Source organism: Anguilla anguilla, chromosome 2 (assembly GCF_013347855.1).
Source record: "Anguilla anguilla isolate fAngAng1 chromosome 2, fAngAng1.pri, whole genome shotgun sequence".
Taxonomy (NCBI): Eukaryota; Metazoa; Chordata; class Actinopteri; order Anguilliformes; family Anguillidae; genus Anguilla; species Anguilla anguilla.
This window is the reverse complement of record NC_049202.1, coordinates 47,453,615-47,478,831: the sequence shown is the minus strand read 5'-3', so window position 1 is coordinate 47,478,831 and position 25,217 is coordinate 47,453,615. Positions and strand designations below refer to the sequence as shown.

The window sequence follows — 25,217 nt, the reverse complement described above, 5'->3', positions numbered from 1 at the left end:
ATATGCAAAGATGAAAGACTGATATAAATAGATCCCTCATTTTCATTAGGGCACCCTGCTATGGTAGACAGCATGTTTTTATGCCCAGTAGGTAGAACACTGTTTCCATGGCAACCTCTATAGTTTTGAGGGCTGAAGATAACCACCGACAGCTTCAAAATTCAGCCTGAGCATGTTTTTAGCACCAATCTAATTCAGTCAAATTTAAGTTGCAATTTCAGTTCATTTCAGTTTTCCTTTCGAACAAATCACAGGTGTGTGCTTCCATTAAAGACATTTAAAAGCATTGGAATGAGAAGCGGTCTTTTTTCAATAAACAAATGGACTTAATTCATTGGCAACAATGGAGCTAACCATCTGGAAGGGGAGATAGCCCTTCACAGAATGAGGGGGGCTGAATTATAATAAACTATGTGAAGCTCCTGGGGAGCCCAATGCACATGTACACACATACATGGGTACATGTGCGTACACACTCAGTCACTCTGCTCAGCCACTTCTCCTCTATCAGGAGGCCATGTTGTGACACAAGATATGAGTTACAGCTTTGATGTAGTAAAAAAAAACATGAATTTAGCATATTGACAAAACATTAGATGGTTAGTTATCCATGGTTAGTTATCCACAAGTTATGGTTCTATGCAAAACCAGAGCTATTTCAAAACCTGGAGACTACACTTTTGGTGAAGACAAAATATTTTTCAAAAACTGAATGTGGTGCCTAAAACATTTGCTCATTTCCACAATTTGAAGGGACTGCAAAAAATGCAGAAATAACACTATGGCATCACAGTAGCCTACTAAGTGACATGCTTTTTGGAGGATTTAGAGATATGGGAACCTAACCTTCATGTGGCAGTGGTCCAGTCCAGTGGTGTCTTGACACTTAGGCTTACTCCCACACAGTCTGCACTGATAATCACACCACTGTCATTGTGTCTGTGTTAACAGTCATGGATCTGGCTACTTTTCTATTTTACTTTGAAGACAGTGTAGGCTGCAGATTTATTTGTCTCTGAATCATCTCTGTTGTATTTATTTCTCCATTTACTTTGCACAGCTCGTGGGCACTTGTTCAATTAGCTATTTATTTAATTGTAAATTCAAGTAATGCATGATAAGGACATTGTCTAAAGCAGCCTGACTACAAACTGAACCTTTTATTTTTCTTCCTTGTTCTTCATGGTTAAACTGTTCTTAAATGAGCTTCTTTACTAAAAGAAACTAGACTTTCATTTTCTATGGCAAAAAGTTTTAATTAAGAACAAATCAGAACATGATACCTTATCATGTGGTAAATTTTGAATATTGTGTCGACAAGACTGTTGCTTAGTTTGTATTTGTTCTTTCTAAACTACCTTTTCACAAAAACGCATCTAGCTAGATTTATACACGTTTTAAAATGTCCCTATCACATCCCACACCAATACATTTACTTTTCAGCTAATACGTATTAATTTCGGAGAACAAACGTTTAATAATATATGATAAAATTTGCGAACTACCAGCATCGTGTTTTACACAAATTCGGTTCTATTGGCTAACTTGGCGGCAACACCTTTTTATAGCCAATCTGAATTCGCCATTCTACGCATGTACAAAATAACAGCAGCTTCTGCTTTTATCGTGCATAGGCTACTTCATTTGCATGTACCTGTCCTCTGTGCAGTTAGAGGACAGGATCTTGATAACGTTTACTCAAGTCGCTGATAGCGTTTAGTCAGCATAAAGGGTGGTTTTCTTTTTTGCTGCAGTTCTCTGAAAACTCACGTTTCAATCGGGGGCGGGGCAGCCAGACTGACATCACCCATCTGTATAAAAGCTGCAGCTGTGACTTGGGATTCAGGCTGTCTGAGGCTGCAGTTCAGAAAAATTCCAGCTCTGCACAAAGAAACAATTCAAGCATCATACACATACCATAAAAATACTACCAATCTACAGAAAAACATCAACGAAACAAGACTGATAGAATAACCTCTCTGAACCAGCAACAATGACGGCAAACGGGACCAGCGACATGCTCAAAATTCAATTTGGGCTCATAAATTGTGGAAATAAATACCTTACCGCTGAAACATTTGGGTTTAAGATAAATGCCTCTGCGACCAGCATGAAGAAAAAACAGATCTGGACCCTGGAGCAGGACGGGGATGACTCCAACAGGGTCTTCCTGAAGAGTCACCTGGGCAGGTATATTGCAACTGACAAGGATGGAAACATCACAGGTGACAGCGAAACACCCGCCGAAGACTGCAGGTTCATTATCATCGCTCATGATGATGGGCGCTGGTCTCTGCAGTCGGAGCCTCACAAGCGCTACCTTGGCGGTACCGAGGACAGAATCACGTGTTTTGCTCAAACGATCTCCGTGGCAGAGAAATGGAGCGTCCACATTGCTATGCACCCACAAGTCAACCTATTCAGCGTCACTAGAAAAAGATATGCCCATTTAAGCTCGAAACAAGACGAGATTGCCATTGACAGGGATGTCCCTTGGGGCGTCGACTCCTTAATCACTTTGGTTTTTCAAGACCAGAGGTACCACCTGCAGACCTCAGACAACCGGTTCCTCCAAAATGATGGTACATTGGCCGCTAAGCCTGACAAAACCACCGGCTACACCCTGGAGTTCAGGTCGGGAAAGGTGGCATTCAGAGACTGTGGAGGGAAATACCTGGCGCCCTCAGGTCCGAGTGGAACCATGAAGTCTGGCAAGAGTTCCAAGGTTGGAAAAGACGAGCTTTTTGTGCTGGAGCAGAGCCATCCTCAGGTGGTGCTCACTGCCGGTAACGACCGAAACGTGTCCACCAGACAAGGTAAGTCAATAATGGCCTCATTTTAGCAGATGCATGTAGAGAAATGTGGAAGCGTAAATTTCAACGAAAAACTAACATTTTGAGGTAGGCCTATGCTATCAGAATACCACAATGGTGTGCTTGCGTGTTAAAACCTTTGCAAGCAGAAAAGAAATGTCTGGCTTTAGTCGGTTAGTGAATATGATAAAATACAAGCCTGCAGGAATGTTATGATTTCCTCCGCCATCCGAAAGGAAATTGTAGCCTACACCAAATATCAGATTAGGATAGCACTAAATTTGGCATTCCACCCCTTCCCTCCAGTAATAGCCGAAGGGATAGAAAACAAAGGAATGGAAAGTTCATACAGATTAACTTTCCTTTCTCAATCTTTTTTCTTTTATTACGTGAGCTGTTCCTTTAAAAAACACAAAGTTCTTTAAAATAATTTATTTAGCAGCCATGTTTAGCCAAATTTATTCATTGTTGCTGATATTTTACTAGTATTTTTACTTAACGTGAGTATAAAACTAGGCGATTCTGTTCTCACTTTTAATTGTGTGTGAACCGTAAACTAGAACTTGTGACAAAAAGAACGATGACTATGCAATAAATAATTAGGCTTATATTTAGATTAAGCATGCAGACATGCGCATAATCGTGCATGCACGCAAGGCTGTACAACACTCTAGATGTGTGGTCCATGTATGAGAGGAAGAACAATATTATCTTTTAATGATGAAATGGCTTAACACTTATGACTAGGTCCAATGGAACTAACATTTGTGATCCTGTAAATGCAATGGAAATTAGGTAGAGCCATGACAAGCTGATGATGAAGAGGACCATCTCTTGGCCGGAATATAATAGTTTTCACAACTTTGGATGCGATAAGCATCACTCGGGATAAGGACCGGTGAAAAATGGCTACCTTTTGCCTCAAAATGTTATCCATTACAAAATGCTGTCGATTGAACCAGTGTCCTTAGTATGCATATACTTTTAAAGCTACAGTACAACCTATATAGTTACCTATAGTTACTTAAAGCCTTATGATATAGACAATAATAAAATTGCTGAGAAACTAGATTGTTTAAATTTCTTATGCAATATCTTTACACTACAAGAAAAAACAAAGAAATTACAAAAACAGTTTTTAAAAGTATAGCAAATAGATGAGATGGCCTTTCATATTTATAAAACATATAAATTCATTTTGATTATGTATTTTACACCACTGAATTTTCAAATGCTATTTTGGGAAGGGAGGCAAGAATGTAAAAACACAGATTTATTCAGTAGATAGTATTTCATGTTAACAGGCCTCACAGGATAACAAGTCATCTTTGGTTTGTGTAAAAAAAAAAAAAAAAAAAGATTTCCTCCATTCAAGATGGTGATGTACGAGTTCAGTGCTGTTTCACACATGGTCCTTATGAGGCATGAGGCTATTCATTACAGACTGCTGAGTGGGCGCCAAGAGCAAGGTGGTCACACGTGGTCTCTGTAAAACAGGCCAAGATGGGGACCCGCCTCCTATTTACTGTCTTTGTTGCTCAATGAGCTCTATTTGAGCCTGATGTGAGGCTCTGCTGTGAAGGGTTTTGTGGATTTTGCTGTGTTCTCCTCACTGGGTATTGCACATTTGAGATGAGCAGGGTGTGTTACGATCTATAGGCGAGTCTCTGTGGCACTCTGCTCATAGAAGAAGAGTTGCTGGCTGCTCCTCTTGCTGTATCCCTTATGGCCTGTGCTAAGCCTCTGCTGGTCTCTGAGCCCATTTCTGCTGCTACACAGGGGGAGGCGTGGCTGATAACTGTGCCACATCAGTGTGTGTCACTGCGCTCCCTTTTGGAAAATTGCAAGTAAAGGCAGATTTTGGAGAGATAATAGTCACGCTGTTGTGCGAGGGGGTGGACTTGTGTGTTTGGAAGGGAACAAAGGTGTGAGCTCACTGAAGCTGCCCACGTGCTCCAGCTGAACAATGGAGCCTCTCTGCCACATTAACCTTAGCATGTCAGCAGCTAACAAAATCATTTGCACACGAGAGGAAATGTGTTTTGAAATATGAAGCTGATGAGTGGCCTATAGGTTTTCCTTCAGTAAAGATCTGGTGATACCAGACTGTGTTTCAGACTGGGATAAATTCAGAAGACTAACTTGAAGGAAAAAAACTAACTAAATCTTTTTTTTTTTTTTCTCCAAATGTGGTTAAAATTCCATTTGACAGCTGGCCAGTCTAAGTATCCCTGATTGTGCTGTGTGGTTAGAATGACTCATTATGTAGCTATGCTTCTTGCCATGTTTTCCATTTAAATGCTCATTTCTGATTATTGGAAAATCTCCTGCATCTTGTTTGTTGTGCATGATGAATTCTTGGCCCACCAGTCACAGTGGCTGTTAGATGTCCAAATTTTTCCAGCCACCCCACTTTTTTGACAGACATCACACCAAGAAATGATGAAGTACATATAGGCTAAAATCTAAGGTTAATACCATAAACTCAATGAACACTGATCTCTGCTTCTTTATTGCTCACTCTTGATTGTTTTCATTTTGTTTCACCGGCACAGGCCTTTTAATGCCAACAATATTCCACCTCATCTTTCAGTAACCTTACAGCAGGGTACCAGGACACTCAACTTGGCTACTCTATGTAAGTTTACCTCAGAAGAGTGTAGATCAGTGGTAACCAACCATGTTCCTGGGGAACTACCATTCTGTAGGTTTTCATTTCAACCCTAATTTGGCTCACCTGACTCTACAAATTAGCAGCATCTGAAGCTGTTCAATGAGATGTGTTTTTTAGGGTTGGAGTGAGAAAGTATAGGATGGTAGAACACAGTCAGAGTTGTACTTGTATGCTGGGCTGACATGGAGAGCTTAGTGAGTGTTCCTATTTATCTGGCTAAAGCTTGGTTAATCAGAGTAATTCTTCACATTCTCTCAAGGTTATTTTACATAGTGTATGTAGCTAAGCTGTCAGCACCATTGTTTTCACGATTTAGCGATATGGATATTTTGGCTATGGAACCACAGTCTTAAAAAGCTACCCGCCACTCTGGCTAATGGGCTCGCTAAATTAACCCACCAATTCTAAAGAAATCACCAACATTTTATGGGTGGTGGGTGTTAATTTTCCATCCTTTTGGGAATGTTAGCCTGAAGTCAGCCAGCTTTTTATGGCTCACTGACCTAATGTCATGCCTACTACCCAACTTTCCTTTAAATACCCTAGTGGCAAATGTCTGTGTCCCCCATGCCCCAGTTTTCATAAATGCATGTCATTTATGCAGGGAGACCATTTTCCTTGCCAAACTACTACCTAACAAGCCTCTATTTGGTGTTTTTAAAAAAAGTGAAAATAGGATAAATGCCTGATCCATGGGGCCAGTTGTAATGATGAGTGCATATATGCGTGTTTGGAAGAGGCCTGAATTGAGGATGGTAGTGTTATGAGTGGGGGAGGGATCGTGTGGCGGTAGATGTGAGCTGTGCCGTTTCTCCTTAAACCTGTAATGTACCATTTGTTTGGCGATGACTTCCTCAGTGTAAATTTGGCAAGACCTATTTACCTATTTGTGAAAGATTTTTCACAACTTGGATGAGCGAGGACTCATCTCACTCAGCACAGCTGAGTATTGGTGCCAGTGTTGTAAATGAGGAACTTTGTTCTTCTGGGATGTTTTTAAGCGTCTGCACCCCTCTGTCTCCTCCTCCCCTGCTGACCGCCGTCTCCAGTATGCAACCATTTTGAACCATGTGTTTCTCATCTCTTCCATTTTACCCCCTTCATTCATGTTGGCATTTTTTGTGGAAACTTAATCTTTCCGTGGAGGCCTTTCCAGGTTTCAAGTTACTATGGACTTTATACTAAGTCTTTACAGCAGTACAATGCTAAAATGTAGAAAAAAGAGATTAAGAAATGTATGAACTTTCATATGGCAGTTAAATGTAGGCTATAGTGCATTTAAAAAAAAAATCTTGAGTCTACATTTCCTAACAATGCACACAGCATTTTTGCCTGTTCTTCCTGATTTCTCAAAGGGAGCATCAGGTTGAATTTCACCATGATTTGCAGTAACACTATGGACATTGTAATCATAGCCATTTGGGAATTGGAGCCAGTCCAAAATGTTTCCTATACATTAATGTGATAATCTGTTGACTTACAGGGTCTGGCCAACTGGTCTGTATTCTCATTGTGTCAGACAGATACAGAGAGACTAAATTTCATGTTTGGACCGGTGATTCACTAACTTAGCATAACGTGAAGAGTTCCAGAGCTGCGATAGCCTGCAAGTTCATGTAGGGAGTAATGGACACAATGTGTAGTACTATCTGAGCACCAGTAACCTCCAGCCACAACTGGAAACCCCTTCTTGCTTCATGATTTGGTGTTGTGCCTGTGTTTCATGGCATGTGTGGGAAGTCAGAATTCCTTGGGAGTTGGGCTCAGTGTAGCATTGCTGTGATTACGAGGGAGGCTGGAGGGGCACTCTTGAGGTCACACCACAGGTCAGCAGCTTCAGTGTAGGAGGAGTCATTGGGCCATGTGATCTGCTATGCCCTGCAATGAGCTGTAGAGACCAGCTGAAAGATGGCAGCTTCTCAGGAAGCTACTCAGTTTCTCAAACATGACTACAAATCCAGTCAAGTAAAGCTAATTAATGTTCTTTAAATCTTCCTTCTGTTCATATGTTGACTTCACCTGCTTAGGTCTGTTATTTGCATTTTGTTTTTTAGTGTATCAACATGCTAAAAAAGAAAAAAACAAGTGGTGAATATATTAGTTTACTATACCCATGGTGTACTGTCCTTGTAATTTAGGCATGGACCTATCTGCTAACCAGGATGAGGAAGGTGATCAGGAGACCTTTCAGATGGAGATGAGTAAAGAAACGAAGAAGTGTGCTTTCAGGACATGCACTGGTAAATACTGGACCCTCACTGCCAACGGAGGACTGCAGTGCACAGCCTCTACCAAGTGAGTTCTGAGTTCACCACGTCACCCCACTCAGCACTCTCCTCTCTGGGGAGGCAGGCCCTTCTCAGCCCCATTCTTCCTCCCATACACCCGTACAAGTGAGGTTACACTCCCTCTGGCTTTAATGCGTCAGTGCTCAGTCAGTTTGTTATCCAGTCAACTCAGTGTCTGTCCTGACACGGGCATACTGCTGTGGGCTAGGTCCTGGCTGGTCACTATGTGGACTGGTATTCCATCTCAGTTTTATGTAATCAGGATTTATCAAGCTGTTTGAGTTGTGCTTACTTGAGAATTTGCTGTCACTTTTTAATTTTGAGGGTAACAAAATGGTATGAATTCAGACTTTTCACTTGGTGAAAACCAAAACCACCATTGAATTTGAATTTGGTCTGTGTGCGATAGAAAGTTTCTTCAGCACGACCAGTGTAGAAGAGTAGACTTGGGACATGCTCTAACAGTATCTAGCTTCATTTAGGCGTCATGATGGTAATTCACTGCATTATATTTTGTGATAATGGAAAGCAATGATTAGATTAAGGCGCCTGTGTAACATGGATTGAGATTAATTTATCTGCATGACACCCGCTCTAAACCAACTGATACAAATGAGCAGAAGAGTCTTAAGGAGTCCACTGGAGAGTTATTGATCTGCTCATTCAATTAAGAGGCTGCTTCCTGTCCATTATGCTGAAACTAAAATCCTAATGGAAAGGGTTTTTTGATTTGCCTTACAAATTTGCACCCATATCAAACACATCAAGGTTTCATGTTCACATATGCCATAGCCTTCAAGGGTTGAAGAACTGTTTTTAGGTTCACAGTAAAAACCCATTTTTCTCTTAAAAACCCATCTCTTAAGGTATATGCTATAAACTTTTAATAAAATGTATTGGATGTTTGTGATTTAGCTGAATGACTGATTCATCCATTACCTTACAAATGTTCTGCATTTGTATTTTTTGAAGCAGAAATTAACTAAAATAAGTTAAATATCTGTTACCATTCTTATTGTGCCTGCATACATAGGTTCCTTCCAAAAATGTCATGCTCGTGATATTACAAGTCCACCGTGTATTAATTTAACTGCTTAATTGGTCGAAAATAAAACCTGCATACAGAGTGGACCGCCGGGGCCAGAACTGCCTGTGGATAATGCTGTGTTCCTGGAAAGTATCTAAACAATGGACAAGGGTGCCTCTGAGTCATCTGCTTTTATTTAATGTGCACCGATCAGGCTGAGAATGGGCAGTTCAGTTGGAAATGCAATTTAAGTAATATCGGGTGTTCTTAAGATTTTAAATATTTGAGGGTGAATAATGAGGACACACTCTGAAGTGACATTTTTCAAGTTAAATATGTAGCAATATATTTAAGTGGCCTGTGCATTAATGTACCCAAAGAATTATGTCCCATAATCGGATTGAAACTGCACTTTTTGTTAAATCCTTTGGGGAAAAAAAAAAAAAAAAGTTCCTTGATCCTTGTAGACAGTAACTTTGCTCAGGACCACAGTTCACATGTGATTAACACAATGCACAGGAGACTTAAGCCCATCACAGAGAGCTTATATAGTATGTTTAGATTTCGGCAAGTGACCTGGTCACCCCTCACTCCAACGCATGATGACATGTGGCGGTCATTGTTGTGACATTACAGCCTAGCTGCTAACAGAATGGCAGAGACCAAGTGAGGACAGCTGTGCATAAGCCCTCTTGTCTCACAGAAGAACTGAACCATAGCCACTTCAGTTCATTGGGGCAGATTCTGCTTCTCATGAGCCCATTCAAGTGGAAAAAGACTTGACTTCAAAGGCAGGTGACCTGGCCTTCTGTTGAGCCTTTTTTAAGCTTTTCCAGCAGGAAAGAGGAAATGCAGTCCAGCCATCACTTAGAATTATATGTAGTTGTGCCATATAGTTAATAAATCTGGATGAAAGGGTTTTTTTTCCAAGGTATAGGGGATAAAGCACTGTGATCCTCAGATCTTATTTTTAGTTTTACATCACAGAATTTAATTGGTCTTCATCTGACTGTACCGAATGGATCCTCATTGCAAGATGCATTTTCCTTGCCAGGTCTGCCAACTGTTACTTCGACATTGAGTGGCGTGAGAAGAAAATCACCCTCAGAGCTGCAAATGGGAAATATGTGGCAGCTAAAAAGAATGGGCAGCTGGCAGCCACTGTTGAATCAGCGGGTGAGTGTTGGGACCAATTTGAAGTCTACTGGTACAATAGATTCTTGGTGTAAGGGGATGTTTGTGCTACAAGCAGATTTTTGTGTCTTTCTAAAGAAGGTCAATGATTTCAGACCACTTGAAAATTCCATTTTGTCATGAAAACTAAAACCCTACATTATCCTTATTTCTTTTGGAAAGGTCATGCAACATTACTTCAGTGAGGGTTCCTGTTTCTCATTGGCTACTAAAATCAACTTATCAATGTTGGGAAGCTATAAACAAAAATGTGGTATTGTGAGAGGGTTCAGTGCTGTGGCAAAAAAAAACATTTGAAAGTGTTCTGATCTCTCTTCCAGGTCAGACTGAGGAGTTCCTTATGAAGCTGATCAACAGGCCTATCACCGTCTTGCGTGGAGAGCATGGCTTCATCGGCTGTAGGAGAGTGACTGGGACTCTGGACTCCAACCGCTCCTCCTATGATGTATTTCAGCTGGAATTCCATGATGGTGCCTACAGCCTTAGAGGTCAGTCTCAGCAGGTGTAGGGCAGAGGAGAGGGGCTTTCGGAGAATCTGACAAAAAGGCACTCAAGAAAATCTAAAGAAATAGACAAAAATTTAGCTTAGAGGAAAAGTCATGAGGAGGGAGCCTAACGAATTTCATGACTACAGGTTTATCAATTTCAATTTTTTTGTGACAACGGTCAAATTGACCGCTGTGGCGTTTCTAGTATTAACTACTTTGTAACCTTGCAAACACCCAATTTCTAAATCAACGTTCGCTAGGCCTATAGATCACCTATCGTATAATTAGTAGATCTATCATGTATACAATAACCCATTAAAAATCACAATCCATTTAAAAATGACAAACATGTTCATTTATTAGTAATTCATAGTAAAGGGAAAATGACCAAATCTGCATCTGTGTTACTTTGAGCTGGAATGTGTGTGCTTGCAAGTATGTATGTGTATACATACCTTTCTCTAGATTAATTATCCTGTGGTTCATAAATTTACATGCATTATCATTATCAGTTACTCATAACAGTACAAGAATAAATGATAGCTCAACAAAAAACCATTTCAACTGAGTTGAATTTGAGATGGAATTTTGAATAAAGAGAAAGTGACTGTTATGGAAATGAAAGGTTGGTCTCACCTGATTCTGCATTGCTTTGTGCTCGTGTTCTTCCTGGTCTGTCCTGACTGCTCACCTTCCTCCCCAGATTCCACTGGGAAGTACTGGATGGTTGGGAATGAGTCTTCAGTGGTCAGCAGCAGCGACACCCCTGTGGATTTCCTGCTGGAGTTCTGTGATTATAACAAGCTGGCCATCAAGGCTCCTGATGGCAAGTACCTGAAGGGAGACCATGCTGGCGTCCTGAAAGCCAATGCAGATGCCCTCGACAGCTCCACTATGTGGGAGTACTAGAAGCACTTTATCTACCATTGTGGCTTTTTCATTTTCTTCATTTAGTTTGTTTAATTTTGATTCTCAGTTTGCATGCATGTGGGGATTAAATGGTTGAGGGGGTGATGCACTTGTCCCGGATGACTGAAGCTGGCCTGACTCCTGTGGCTCCCCTCCACCCAGCCTTTAGTATCAGAAATGTAATGACAAAAGCTTTCTTCCTGACCTTTGGGAAAAGGGGTCTGAGATGGCAATATCCCCATATTTTGTTGTTGATATGAAATAACTAAGGCAAAATGTATTTTTTTGCTTTGATTCTCAGAGTTCAATCCAGATGAGTAATGTGTCACTGTTAAAGTTTTTTTTATTGCCATTATTCTCTAGTCTACTGTTACTCCAGTCATTTTTTTTTGCCAAAATCCTGGTTGATTGGATTGATTCCTAGTAAAAACTAGGACATTCTATTCTTTCAGAATTTTTCTGGAATTTTGAAATGGTGATAATGTTCACAGTCAGTTGCCAATTATTTTTGAGCCGTCCATGAAAGAACCACCTGAAAATGACCACTTAAAATATAAGTGTTCCCATTTTGCCAAACTTTTGCTCTGAGATCAGACATCTCTGACATCTCTTCTTAATTTTCACCTAATCCTCAGCCTTGGGTCAGTGTGCAGTTGGGTTGCCTTTTGACATTAATATAAATTTGGAGTGAAGCCAATCTTGACTATTCCAGCATGTCTTAGAGAAAGACCATTTGTTCTAAATAAAAAAAACATTAAAAAAAGATGTGGAATATTTAGTCAGATTGTAAAACTAGCATGTGCTCAGCATTTACAATGTAAAATCAGGTGAGCACTTGTAATATTTAACAGCATCTGTTTGCTGTTGGGAATCTGTATTTGATTTTGTCATGTTTGAGGAACATAGAAATGTTAAAACCAGTGTTGAACTTCACTTATCACTGTGCACAAAGCTGTTCTTAATTAAGTGAACTAGTCGTGATATTGAAAGGCGAACTTGTATGATATGGACTTGATTTTCTTTTGTGTGCCATAAGTTTCTTTTATCTTGTCAGATGGAGAATATCCTAAACTGGAAATTTATTTTGGAGTGCTGGGTTTAAGTGGAATTCTTATAGTCACTCATCTCAATGGACCGTAATGGCTCAAGAGCTAACAAAAAGCAGGAGGCAATACTGATATGAACGTGACTTTAAATTCAGTCTGGCCCTACAACTGTCCAGTGATTTAAGCGCTATCCTCTGATATATGCTGTGTAGTTATAGGTCTGGAATTTGTATAAATTGCAGATCTGAAGAGCCGTTGCTTTCAAAAGTAAATGACTCACCTTCACCGTTATGGCCCTATGGTGAGACTGTGTTCCACTGCAGCTGTGATGCACAAGCTTCAAAGGCATGAGTTATTGGACATTTCCAGAGTTTTACGAGAATAATTATGACATTTCTAGAGGCATTACCATGGAATAGTTTTGTAACGGGGCAGGTGAAGGATCACTCAATATTCTATCAAAGAGCTCAAGTGAAATCAGGCTCTGAACTGCTTTACCACACAATGACTGCTATCAGGAGTCAGACTGATCTGGAAAAGTTAAATAGCTGTTTTGAGACTTTTTTAGTCAGTGATGTTTACAGGTTAAAATGAATTCATGACTGGAGAAAAGGATGATCCTATATGCAGCTTATTTGTAAACCTTGGTGTGCAATTAAATGGGTAACTTTGCTAGATGACTACCAAACTCTGGCTTCAAACCCCTGGAAGGGGTATCCATTTGCTGCTCTGTTTTAGCACTGGTGCTAAACAACACTAAACACAATGAACCTTTTATAAAATGACTGGAAACTGTTGTTGTCCTTGCATCCACATAAGTAACCACACACAACTGGAAATCAATAAAGAGATTTTATCAGACTGATAATCAATGTAAAATGCATAGCAATGCAAATCACTTACACTGCAAATTTGGTGAAGTCGGAAATAAAACTTTTTTTTTTTAGCCTGCGGCCACAGAACCTGCATTAGTGGGAACTGCCCCACAAGTGCTCCATGAATGTCATCTTATGTTTTCTGTCATTAGGGCAACTGTTCTGTAGATGGGAAGGTGGCTGTTTGTGGGAGGTGATTTCTGATCAAAGGGAATGATAATGGTTGTGCCTTACTCTGAGTATACAGGCGAAAGTAGCTTTTTTTATTTCCCAGAACATTCCGCTTGTGTATTTGAAAACCTGAAGTAGCTTCTGTTTTTGTTTGACTTTTTTTTTCCTTTGTGCCATTTGTATGACTTAAGCCTAATGTCAAGTAAAGTTTAAATATGAAACCTCCTCTTGTCCTGGTGTCTTTGTAGATTATGTAGGTGTCTTTGGTGACATTGTAGATTATGAAGGAACAGTGTGTTTAACTCCCTCTCCCAACACTCCCTCTCAAACCAAGTACATTAAAAAGGAACTACAATAATGGGATCTTAAGTTCTTAAACTATCAAAAGCTGTTACAGGTTATTTCAATTGAAGTTTCTGAAATTAGCCCTTCTAATGTTTTAATAAATTACAGGTGTTTGAAATGCATCCACGTGATGAGTTTATGGGTTCAATATGCACAAATGACTGAGAATGACTCTCTTACTAGTATCGCTGGTTTTGGTTTAGACCCTTGAATAAACCTGATAGACCAAAAGCAGACCAAGCGGCTGAGGACATGCTGGTTTGGGTTTTGTCTGGTACCGATGGTGACGGCCGAGTACAAAGACACCTTTGGGCCTCTGAATGTTTACTTTGTAACTCAATCTGCTCACCACAGAGTGCAAGAATGCGCTGGTTTTTCTCAGAAGAAAATCATCTTTGGCCTTTTCTATCAAAGAGTTCTTTGTGATTTTTGTTTTTTATGGTCCAACTTTTTACGCAATATTTTGGCAAGAGATAATTTTCCAGGACAGGAAATGGCCTCCTTTCTCCAAATAAAATTTGAAAAGAGGGGACGTGTTAAATCCTTTTTGTAATTTCACATTATACTTTAAATACATTGATGCAATGGCCAGGATTTATACAATGCCACTCCACACACATTTAATATTAGACAGTATGCCTTCAATGTTGTATAGCTCTACAGCTGAAGATGCTTAAAAACTCCAAATGCAAGACCAGGCACACCTCTTAATTACATAGCAACGAGAGATGAGCTCACTCCTCCAACCTATACTATGCTTCCAGAATCAAAGCAAAGCTTGATTTATCTCAAGGAAAGTATATCCTGAATAATAGCTTGCCTAGCCGCTGGCAGGATGTAAGAAATACACATCTACATTCTCCGTACTCACCAGACCTGATAATGGTTCATATGTGAAGCCCCCACACTTCCCCTCGCCCTCTGGGTAAGTGAACCTCTTGTCCTTAATGAAAGAGAAGCGGTGAGCCCACCAGAGCAGACATCTTATACACTTCACTTTATTCACCAAAAGAAACAGGCAATCGTATCCAAGCGACATAAATTGTCCAAAGAATTCACTCACTACTTTTACGGCATTTACCCACCTTGTGTTGTGTCCAGCAAATGACAAGCTGCAGAGAGAAAAAACCGTTCTTCTGGAATGCAGCAGGCAGAACGAAGCACAGCCTCTAAACTGAGGGAAATAACTGTACACAGCTGCATGGAGCAAGGTGAGAGCGGTCTAGAAATACGTCACTATTTTACTGGATTAAATGAACCAGTTATAGGGAAAACCTACATGGCTACAGACATGACATGTTCTGAAAAAAGACAATGCATGAATTAGGCCATTATTCTGAATAATTTGCAAAGAAGTATACTGATGAAATAAAGAGATTCATCTCAGCATATAGAAATAAATGTCCTTAAAATATAAACTACAGGTATTTCAAAGCATGTCTTCTTGTGGAAAAAAGTTGTTGAAACTCTGCTTCTGTGTTGATATTCTTATATTCTGAAAGGCTAAAATAATCCCTGCATAAAAAGTAAAGGGTTGTCTATTTGAGAATGCATGTATGGCCTTCATAGTTTCAGTGCATTGGTCTACTCCTGTTACTGGGAGACCGTTTGTCGCTATTTTAAGAAATATAAAAACAGAGTTGCCAAAAAGCTCTGTATTCATCCATAGCAGCCAGTTCCTTGGGCAAACTTAGTCAGCACTTCAGACATGTGAGACCACCGTTTCCATAGAAACCACAGCTCAATAATGACCGGGTTGGGAATTGGGGATGGGGGGGGAGGAAGGGGTGAAAGCCATTTTAAAAGTAGGTTAGGAGGGGTGGTGTCTTAAAAATGTAAAAACCATTACTCCCCCTAGCTTGTGGTACTCATATCCAAGCTCTTTAAAACTGTGGAGTATTGCATGAATTTTAATCATTCACTTCACATGACAAGGTAATACAAATAATATTGAAGTATGAGCTAGAATTCTGCAAATGTGGCAGAATGGAAGTTGTTGTTCTTTAAGGTGCTAGGAAATGATAATGGAGAATCGGGGCATGTCAGACCTAACTGTGCTACTTCACTCTGAAACAAGTACTCCTCAGAAGTTAGAACTGAAACACACAGAAAACCAAGTCATAAGTAAACCACCTTAATTCTAGTGAGGCCAAACATGAATGAATTAATTTTCTCTTAATGGATGATTTTTTTTACACAATTACACAATTTAAATGAATTAAAAAACATTTTATTAAAAAGTATTACTTACTCAGCAGTCTGTTCATTTGAGGATGTGACAAGCGTCTCCCATCTTCTGACCACCACACAATAAAACGGATGCAAAAACTTACTAAACCAAGACATGAGGACTAATTTCTTAGTTATAACATTATTGGTTTTTGGACTTGGATGTTAAGGGTGTGAATCTATATTTTTATTTGAAATGCACACTCGTAAAAAATGTGTTTATATTTAAATAAAGGGATTTATTCTTTTTAATTGTTTTGTTTACCCAAGCTATAATATTCATGTGAGAACTAGACAGTAGTGCACAGAACCTCCGAAATGTACATTTGACTGGATGTGCTTCCATGGAATAGCATATGGGTCCAGCCTTAGTCATCACTGCAGCACTACTGAGGACTACTCTCAACAACCAGCTCAAAACTACCTCATGACCACAAGCAAAAAAAAAATTTTATCTGAAGGGTGACTTCTCTCTTTGTATTCATGCAAATGCCAATGGAACACCTGAATAAATAAAACTTGATGGCAAAAAGAGAGATTTTTTTCAAAGGTTTTACATGTCCACGTGGTGACAAGTGAGGTTTTCAAAAACTGCACGTTATACTTTAGTACAATCCTAAAAGTGACAGAAAACAGAGATGTTGACACATGCTCATACAAATCCAGTAAAATCAATAGTGCCCCAAATGAAACCTAAACAGGATGCCTTTTTTTCTTGTGAAAACAAATAATGACTTTACCAGATTAAGTTAAAAAGTCTAACAGCCTATAAACATTGGGAATTTCCTCTATCAAATATGCTCTGGCTTTCTGGTTGATATCACTGCATGGACAGAAACAAAGCTGAACCAGCAGTGCTTTCAAAACCAAAGTGAAAAGCTGATTATCAAGCAGCTCCAAGCGTTTCCTGTGGGTTTCCAGACAGAAGTCATAACATGGGGAGACTGGTGCTGTAAAAACAGAAGGACATCACTCCTGCAGAGCAGAATCACAGGAAACTAAGAACATGTAGACGATAACACTGATATCTGCCACTCAAATTCAAAGGGCCATTCATGTCCATATTTCACATAGGAGTGTGTTTGGTGCAATGTTGACATGGTTTTGAGGAAAACAATGGTTTAAAGGCAGTGTTTAATAAGGAAAAAGGAAAACTGAACACAAACTGGGTTTAGGGGAAAAAATTAAATGTTAGGTTAATCTGAACATGTATTTAGTCCCCAACCCCCTCCCCCCACTCACACATTACAAACAGAATGCTGAGCACAAGAACCCCTTTCATCATATAATTCTTACCCCATCATCCACTGCAATAATATATTTAAATTATGTCTTACATGTAATGACCCACAACTTCCTACTCACTTCAGTAACATAATGATTGCTGCAGCTGTCACATGTTGACCCCATGTACCCCAGGAAGAGATTAAAATTAAGACTGAGGATTCACGCTTTGGTAGATTGAGCATGGCTCCAGTGACAGAGGGTCTTGGGAAAAGCAGCCCCAGGACAAAAGGACAAGGTCACATGATGTGTGGCTCCTCATTTCAAGAGGATATGAAAAAGTGAAAAGACAAAAGAAGCTTGAAAACAGCACCACCAAGCTCAGACTATCTACTGTGTAACTTGTGAGTGGATATCCCACAGTGTAAAGTCAATTACAGGGCAGCAGATGTGCTGGCACTGCAGTAAGTCTTCTGCTCTGTAAGATAAACATTATCAGGACAAAGCGGAGTTAAGACACTGGAAAAATAGCTCGGTAGTATTCTCTGTCCAGTCAAGTCAACATGCTGAAATGGAAATGAAACACTGAAATTCATGAACTAGACCTTTATATAAGAAAATAAAACTAAAAGTCATGAAGTAAACCAAGAGAACAAAGGAAGACGAGTTCCCTGGTGTCACCCCCCCTCTGTAGGAAATACGGCAGTCTCACCCCCCAACTAAATTAGCAACTCAACAATAGCCCCTTAACCCTGGTAACGGAAGTTCTCACACCATTCCATTATCAGATGCCAGACTGGACTTGTAACAGCACGCCTCCTTCCCGTTTAAAAACTGCTGGAGCTTCCCCCTCTTCCTGGTGTTAAAAATGTCTTTTGTCTGGCAGGTGATGGTCAGTGTGAGCTTATATGATACAAGGGCTTTTCAGCCCAGTCTAGTAAATGCTCAACAACACCGTTGGGTCTTGAGCATGAAACTTGGCATGAAACTTCATAGCACACCAGACCACATTTGACTGGAAGCAGGATGCCAATCCAAGAGTAGGCATCACAAAACTATACATCCCATATTAATAATCCAAGAGAACATTGAGCTGAGAATAAAAAGAAAAAGAAAAAGAAAAAAAAAAAAAAAAAGTTTTAACAGCTAAGGCTGTTCAAATTCAGACCACATCTTATAAAATAAAATAAATATGTATATATAATGCTTTACTGCTGCAGAAGCAATACTGTCATGCTAGAAAGTTTTCCAAGATAATTGTCATGTTTATAAATGTAATTGGAATCTAGCAGAATTATCTTTAAATTGATTTACACAATTTTATTTGAGAAGACATGTGTATTAAACTACACACAAAACTGAAAATGTAAACTTCATCAGCTCAAGCTTAACCTACTGAACACCCAATCTGAGCAGTCACTACAAGAAAAATACAAAAAGACTAAAAAAAACAAAAAAAACTTCTCTATAGAATTCCCCGCCTGTTGAAATAATGCCAGAAGAACTGACTGTACAGATGGAGAAGTCTTGAGCACATGCAGGAGAATACATCCCAACTGCATGCAGTAATTTTACTGAATCAGACAGCAACAGAAGCTGGCAAACTCATCTACCAGAGCAGGCCCTGTCTACAGTTCCAAACTGCTCTACATCACTGTTGAGTCTAGGCTGGTCTCAGATTGGGTTACAGGAGGGGCTCAAACAAAAGCCACTGTGGGCAAGCCCAAAAGAAAAAGGGGAAAAAAAAAGTCAGAGCACCAAATGAACAGGACAGACTTCATCCACCTTGTGTTCTGAGAGGGCCCATCACCCGTAGGGATACAAACTGTGCTGCTTAATTACACATTTAACTAGCAAAGTAAAAAATAGCAAGGTACTCATCACTAACATGACCACTGCCATTTTCTAAAAAAAAAAAAAAAAAAAAAAAAAGAAAAAAACTGCAGTAACAATGATGAGGAATAAGAAATACAAGGCAGGGCATGTCTGTTTTCTTGGGAATTGCATTGTCGTTACTGTAGTCAATAGACCCAGGCTAAAAACACACCACACTCTACTATTACGGAAAGAACTGCACAGCTAGCCATCTTGAATTCATAAAGGTTTTGGACAGCAATTTCAAACAAATGTTTATGCAACTGAAGCAGTTCTTTAACCACATAAACATATGAGATCACCAGGGAGCCAACACACCTATATATATATATATATATATACTGGCAGAATTATGCAATACCACATGTAGAGCCAGTGACAAGGTACCTCTCACTACTGCACAAGGAGTATACTGAGGCACTTTAAAACGGAATCATTTCAGACTTCTAATCATCCCCAATGCTGCAGCCAGTCTTGGTGGAGGGCAGTGGTCTGGACAGTCCAGCCCAAACAATGGAGTAACTGAAGAGCTTGCTAACAGAGGGGAAAGACTTGCTGGCAGTGCTGGCACGCATGGCCAGAGCCAACAGGCAGCAGCCCTGCCTTTGGCTCCTGTGGCTGGACAGCTGAGCTGGTTCTCTGTGGGAACATGGCCACTGCCACACAGACACAAAGGAAACACATGAGCAGCACCAACCCTTTTCCTGAGCGGCAGGAGAGCATCAAGCGCACGCAATGGTAACAGAAAAAGAGCCCCTGTAGTCACATCCTAAGACACTCCTCAAAAAAGGAGCCAGAACAGTAGGGATTGCATGCTGAAACCAAGACTAAACATGAGTGCAGTGATTAAAGATCCTGCGCCTTGTGTTACTGCAGGCCATTAATTATTGAGGACGCCCACATATCCTAGTTCTTAATGAATATTCAAGCATTCAGAAGGCTGCAAGTCAGTAGTACTGCTCTAGTGTCTAATGTTCCAGGTGCTATAGTAAGCACTCGCTACAAAGCAACTAGCCCCCATTCCCACCCTCCTTGTTCCACCAGTGGCCTGACACACAGCACCTCCCCCACTGATGACATCACAGCAGACACAGTAGAACAGGACAGCCCCAAATCCAACTTCACAGACAAAGACAGAGAAACACAGGAACAGGCCTTAGGAATCGACTGCTCTCACCCTGAAAGCAGAACAGAGCATTTCAAAACAACGTCTAGTGAGACAAAACACATCTCTGAATTATATGGGAACAGGAAGGATTAATAGCTTCAACATGACATCATGCAGTTTAAAATTCTGAAACAGCTGCTGGAGATTCATAGAGCCACCAGGAACAAGCACATTACTTGATTCAGTCCTTCTCACATGTCTCTGGTTGGAATTTCCTCAATTAGGAACAAATGTCCATTGCCTTATTTAAACCCTCTCCCTCTTGGAGCTCAAGGCCAAACTAAAAACGCAAGAATGGGGGCCAAACCTGCTTTGTTCAGCAGATGTGGTCTACAGAAGACGAAGGAAAATATGCTAATATCCCCACTTTCACTACCCAGTGATTGGCCAGCAGTACTCTGATAAATGTCATTTTCTAGGATGTGTGTAGGTTGTAAGAAAGCTGAGGACTGCCTGATTTCAGAATAATGAATCACAAAAAACACTTCTCGAACATACACAAACCCCCTGCTCATTGCAATCACATGCGTATAAGGAATGCAGATTTGGTTCAAATAAAATTCCTTCAGAAGAAATGTTCTTACTGCATGTAATAGCAATACTGATATTTCATGAATTAAAGTGCCTGTTAGCCGATTTCATCCATATATATTTTTTATTTTTTATTGAACAACTATTAAACAATCATTCACTCATTTTTAATAACAGGATCTTTCTCCTCCAATACGGTCTGTCCCCCTACCAAATACACACTTAAATGAATTGTGCTTTTCACCTGACAGCAAAGACTGGCAAAGAGACTGCAGGCACTCGATTTGTATTTAGGTTCTCAAGGGCAAGCCTCTTCTTTTCTGTTCAAGACCTGGAGGGAAAGGAGTTAAAACAGCAGGGGCACCAAATACAAATAAAACGCAATGGACTCTTAAACGCACATACATTTTCCAGTTTCGCAAAACTTCCCCTGTACTCACAAGCACTTACAACTCTACACAGGATTAAACAAAATGGAAAAAACCCCTGAACTCCTAAGGTGCTTAAAATGAATGGAATGGTCCGCTGGATTGGACCAGTCGCTGTTTTATCTCCCTGTCACGCACACTACAGGGCTCGATGGGGCTTCTCCACACATAGGAAGACTGAGGCGTACAGCTCAGCTATACTTTCCTCTTCCTCTCCAATCAACTCGCATGGCACTATACCACAACAGAGCTCGCTCAGCACCGCACACGCCTGGTCAGACGTTGGCACACGCAAGCGCCCACACAAACGCACACGCACAGGTCAGGCATTCTGTAACACAGTGGTTTGGACTGCAGTTACTGGGGTAACTACTGCAGAGCTACTCAACCTGGTTTCTGGACAGCCATGATCCAGCAGTCTTAAGACCCATATAAACTGCCCATACACTCAGAACAGGGGACAGAAGCCAAACATATTTTACAGAGACAAGACTGAACCTGGGTAGATAAGTGCCCAACTTGAATAGTTTGTACCAGTTTTTGGCATTGCTCGCAGCCTGAAAAGTGAGCAATGCAAGACAGTAAATGGTCACTACACTTGGCAAAGGAGATGAATGATGGTAGGGAAAAAAAATCAACGTAAAAACATTAAACCAATTCTCAGGACTGTGACAGGGAAACCAACCATTCTCTCTCGAGTGACAAAACTAGTAGAAACTCTCTAAGCGGGCCGCAAGACCGTGTTAAGTAAAATACAGTTTTGGCAAGTGAACGCCTGATGGAATTGCAGTGACACGATGAGAGCAACCTGTAAAACCAAGAAAATTATCCCGCGAAGAGCTCCCAACTGTGAAAGCAAAGGGTGGATATCCATACACATGACTGTACCCAATTTAAAAAGCTGATTTTTTAATATTTTCTCTTTTTTTTTTTCTTTAAAAAAGTGTGATATAGAAGAATTCCATGGAATTCAGGCGGAGGACATCAACGAGGTCTGTAGAAGTTGAGCGCTGGTCCAAAATGCATGGGTATATTGAAGTCATCGTTCATGGGCGGGTTCAAGTTAATGAGGGGGTTTAGGTTCATGGCGGCATTTAGGTTCATGGCGGGGTCCCGTGGCGGGGGGACGTAGGGGGCGGGAATGGGCCGAACGTGGAGGGGCTGGTGGTGGAGGTGGGGCAGCATCATCTGTGGGGGCACCAGCAGGAGCGGGTGTAGGCCGTGGGGGGGAGCGGCCTGGTCTGCCTGGCCCCGGTCTCCTGGAGCGGCCAGACAGGGCACCTTCGGCTGGGTGGGCTCCGGAGGAGGGCCCACCTGCTTTCTCTTTTTCCCTGCAAGGAGGAAAAGGGAAGGGTGAGAACCAAAATACAGTTATTACTACATCTACAGTTATTATCGCCACCGAGGGATCTTCTGAAGCAACCCATACCCTTACCTGAGTTCTTCTTTAGCAGTTCTTCTTCAGCCTCCTTCTGGAGTTCCCCAATGAGCCGTTCATCATCTTGCTGTACAACAGAAACAACATACCCTCAGTAAAGACTCCTACAGAACAGTAATACTCACACCCACAAAGGCAATTGGCGAACAGAATGAGGCCATGAGAACAATCTCTAAAAAAAGTCTAAAAATTTAAAGTCTACTTTAGAAGGGGCAAAAAGAAAAACAAGAAAAACAAAATGCAACAAAACAACTTCTAGCCAAAGTCAGCCATGGCCCTTTTCCAGTCAAACTTAAGTTCCATTCAAGATCCCTCACTCTGCCCTTGTTGTGCAACTTCAAACTGTAGCATTACAACTTGCAAACACATTCTAATGGCTGCCAGATGACTGGAGCGCTGGCTGCATTCGGCTGCTAACTGCTGCCTTGCCAGAAGGCCGGCCTGAGTGCCCTGGAGGAGATTACAGGACATATGGGAAGAGGGAAGCAATGGGACTCGAGCCAGGACAAACATGGAACGGGGGTGTTCCATTCATCACTGCAGGCTCAATTACGCACAGACCCAGAGACAGAGAAAGGGCTTTGCCCTCCTTCAGTCACACATGCAGTCCTCTTTGTCCACACTACAGTACCTAAAGAATAACCCGTTAGCTTATGAAGCACACCAAATCCAAAATTAAACCATGCTTTTCCCGTATACTGTTCTAATCTATGGCCTTCAAAATTCTCTGGAAGACTTTAAAAAAAAAAAAGATTGAATCTCCTGAACTTTGTTAAACCTCTTAGAAAAATTGTCATTGAAGGAAGAAGAAATTCAGGTTATTCACTTTAGTAAGTCAGTGAGCAGCAGATCTTCTAAGGGACTTCTTATTGTGAAAGCAATGACGTTTAATAACAGCAGGTCAGCAACCGCTGGCCCTCCAGAAATATTTTCTGGCCCGCTAAATCCCCTCCACAAATATTTTGTTTGGTAAAATTCATTACAAGTTGGTGTGGACATTACCTTGTTTTTTCGCCCTGGGTTAAACGGTTTAAAAATTTAAACTGGGGGAAAGAAAGGGCATATAGCTCCGTGCAACGGTCTCGATTTGGAATGTGGAACACTGTCTGCCACTTGGCGTGAAAGGAAGGTCCTGTAAAAATCAATGCGTGCAGAGAGTGCTTCCAGCCTGGATTCTTTCCCTCTGCAGTCTGCAGCACCATCCCCATGGGATGAAGGTAGCTGGCTGCTAGGTTATTTAGTAAGTCAAGGCACGTTTTGTTAGCATTTTAATAGACAAACTGTGTCACTAGGGGAGTGGGATTCTCAGCTAAGTTTTGGCAAAGGAATGGACTGCTCTTAACTGGTTTTAGCTGGGTAAGTTTGTCATTTGGACTCAAGCAATCATGAACAAGCGAACGGCAGAAATGTGTCAGGTTAGCTAATATTAAACAGAACAACAGAAGTTCATGTGAACTCAAGAACATTTCTCCCCAAGCTATCTACTTGAGAAAGCATGCAACTAAATTAATTGCCAACTTGTATTTTTATATAATTGCAGAACATATGGGAAAGAGGCTCAGAGGAAACAGTAGTGCTAACCTACATCTGGCATGGGCCATAGGTGACCATAGTTCCCCTCCGCCAATGAAGTAGCTTCCATGTAGTTAACTACGTTTCAAAAGAAGCTTTAGTTTAGTTACCTACTTTCCTCTCACTGGTAGCTGTGCTGCAATCTTGACTACTCCCAGTGTCCAGTAATCGGTTGATAAACTTTCAGAATAGCTACCCCAACAATGGCTATCCTACAGTAACCTAGTACCCTAATTGGGAGCATAAAAGTTAGCAAGTGTTGAATGCTATCAACTTCAATGCCACAATCTGCCTGAGTAAGTTCGGTATGTAAATAAACGTGATATCGTGATACGAATCAATTCATACAGGACACATCAATACAACTGAAATGTGACGTTCGCATCGCAATACATCGACGCATCAATTTTTCATTCTTTCATTCCACCCACAACAGCTCAAAATGTGGATCTGCTGTTCAAATTGATTGTACATATGAGGGGGGCATCTGCCAATACAAATGGAAACCTGAGAGGAGTGATGCGCTCCAGTTAAGGAAGCTAACAGAATATGGGTCTCAACAAAAGGGTAAATTACTGTCATTGGGCTTTCAATTACAACAAACTCACACAGGCGTAACATTACCACCGTCAGGCAACCAATCCACATCAAGCTTTCAAAAGACTGAGAGAGTACCAAACTATAATCATGCACGCCCAGTAAAGCAGGGGTATTTAATACTTCCTTCTGAGTGACACACACTCAGTAATTTGAAAGCCAATCAAAAGCTGCCAGCACACACGAGAAGCACTGTCTGTGCCCTTTGACACCCGAAGCTCAGCAGAGCAATCACACTGCTTTAGAGGATGCTGCTTCCAGGAGACAGGAATGTGCCCACTGCACAGGGTGCTTGAGGGAAAAACACTGCACACAATACCATCCA

The 25,217-nt window shown here is 40.9% G+C and overlaps 2 protein-coding genes across 2 annotated transcripts in view; one reads left to right on the top strand and one right to left on the bottom strand.

The window, feature by feature from the left end:
* Positions 1–1,678: 1,678 nt before the first annotated feature.
* Positions 1,679–13,710, top strand: LOC118221291 (fascin-like). The gene is made up of 5 exons (XM_035406234.1): positions 1,679–2,816; positions 7,626–7,782; positions 9,857–9,978; positions 10,317–10,484; positions 11,188–13,710. The coding sequence occupies exons 1-5, from the start codon at positions 1,994–1,996 to the stop codon at positions 11,391–11,393; spliced, it is 1,476 nt and encodes a 491-aa protein (XP_035262125.1). The 5' UTR covers positions 1,679–1,993; the 3' UTR covers positions 11,394–13,710.
* A 7,252-nt stretch (positions 13,711–20,962) lies between these two features.
* Positions 20,963–25,217, bottom strand: part of rnf216 (ring finger protein 216) — a 28,820-nt gene continuing 24,565 nt past the window's right edge. The window contains exons 16-17 of the mRNA XM_035405776.1: positions 22,721–22,790; positions 20,963–22,616 (exon numbers count right to left, since the gene is read on the bottom strand). Of these exons, the coding sequence (XP_035261667.1) occupies positions 22,270–22,616; positions 22,721–22,790 (417 nt within the window). The 3' untranslated portion in view covers positions 20,963–22,269. The remainder of the gene's footprint in view (positions 22,617–22,720; positions 22,791–25,217) is intronic.

What these genes read in the sequence shown, in the direction of transcription:
- LOC118221291 (XM_035406234.1), top strand. Translation starts at nt 1,994, where the DNA reads ATGACGGCAAACGGGACCAGCGACATGCTCAAAATTCAATTTGGGCTC. An exon ending in CAGTGCACAGCCTCTACCAA is followed by an intron (nt 7,783 to 9,856) that starts GTGAGTTCTGAG and finishes TTTCCTTGCCAG; the next exon opens with GTCTGCCAACTGTTACTTCG. An exon ending in TGGTGCCTACAGCCTTAGAG is followed by an intron (nt 10,485 to 11,187) that starts GTCAGTCTCAGC and finishes CTTCCTCCCCAG; the next exon opens with ATTCCACTGGGAAGTACTGG.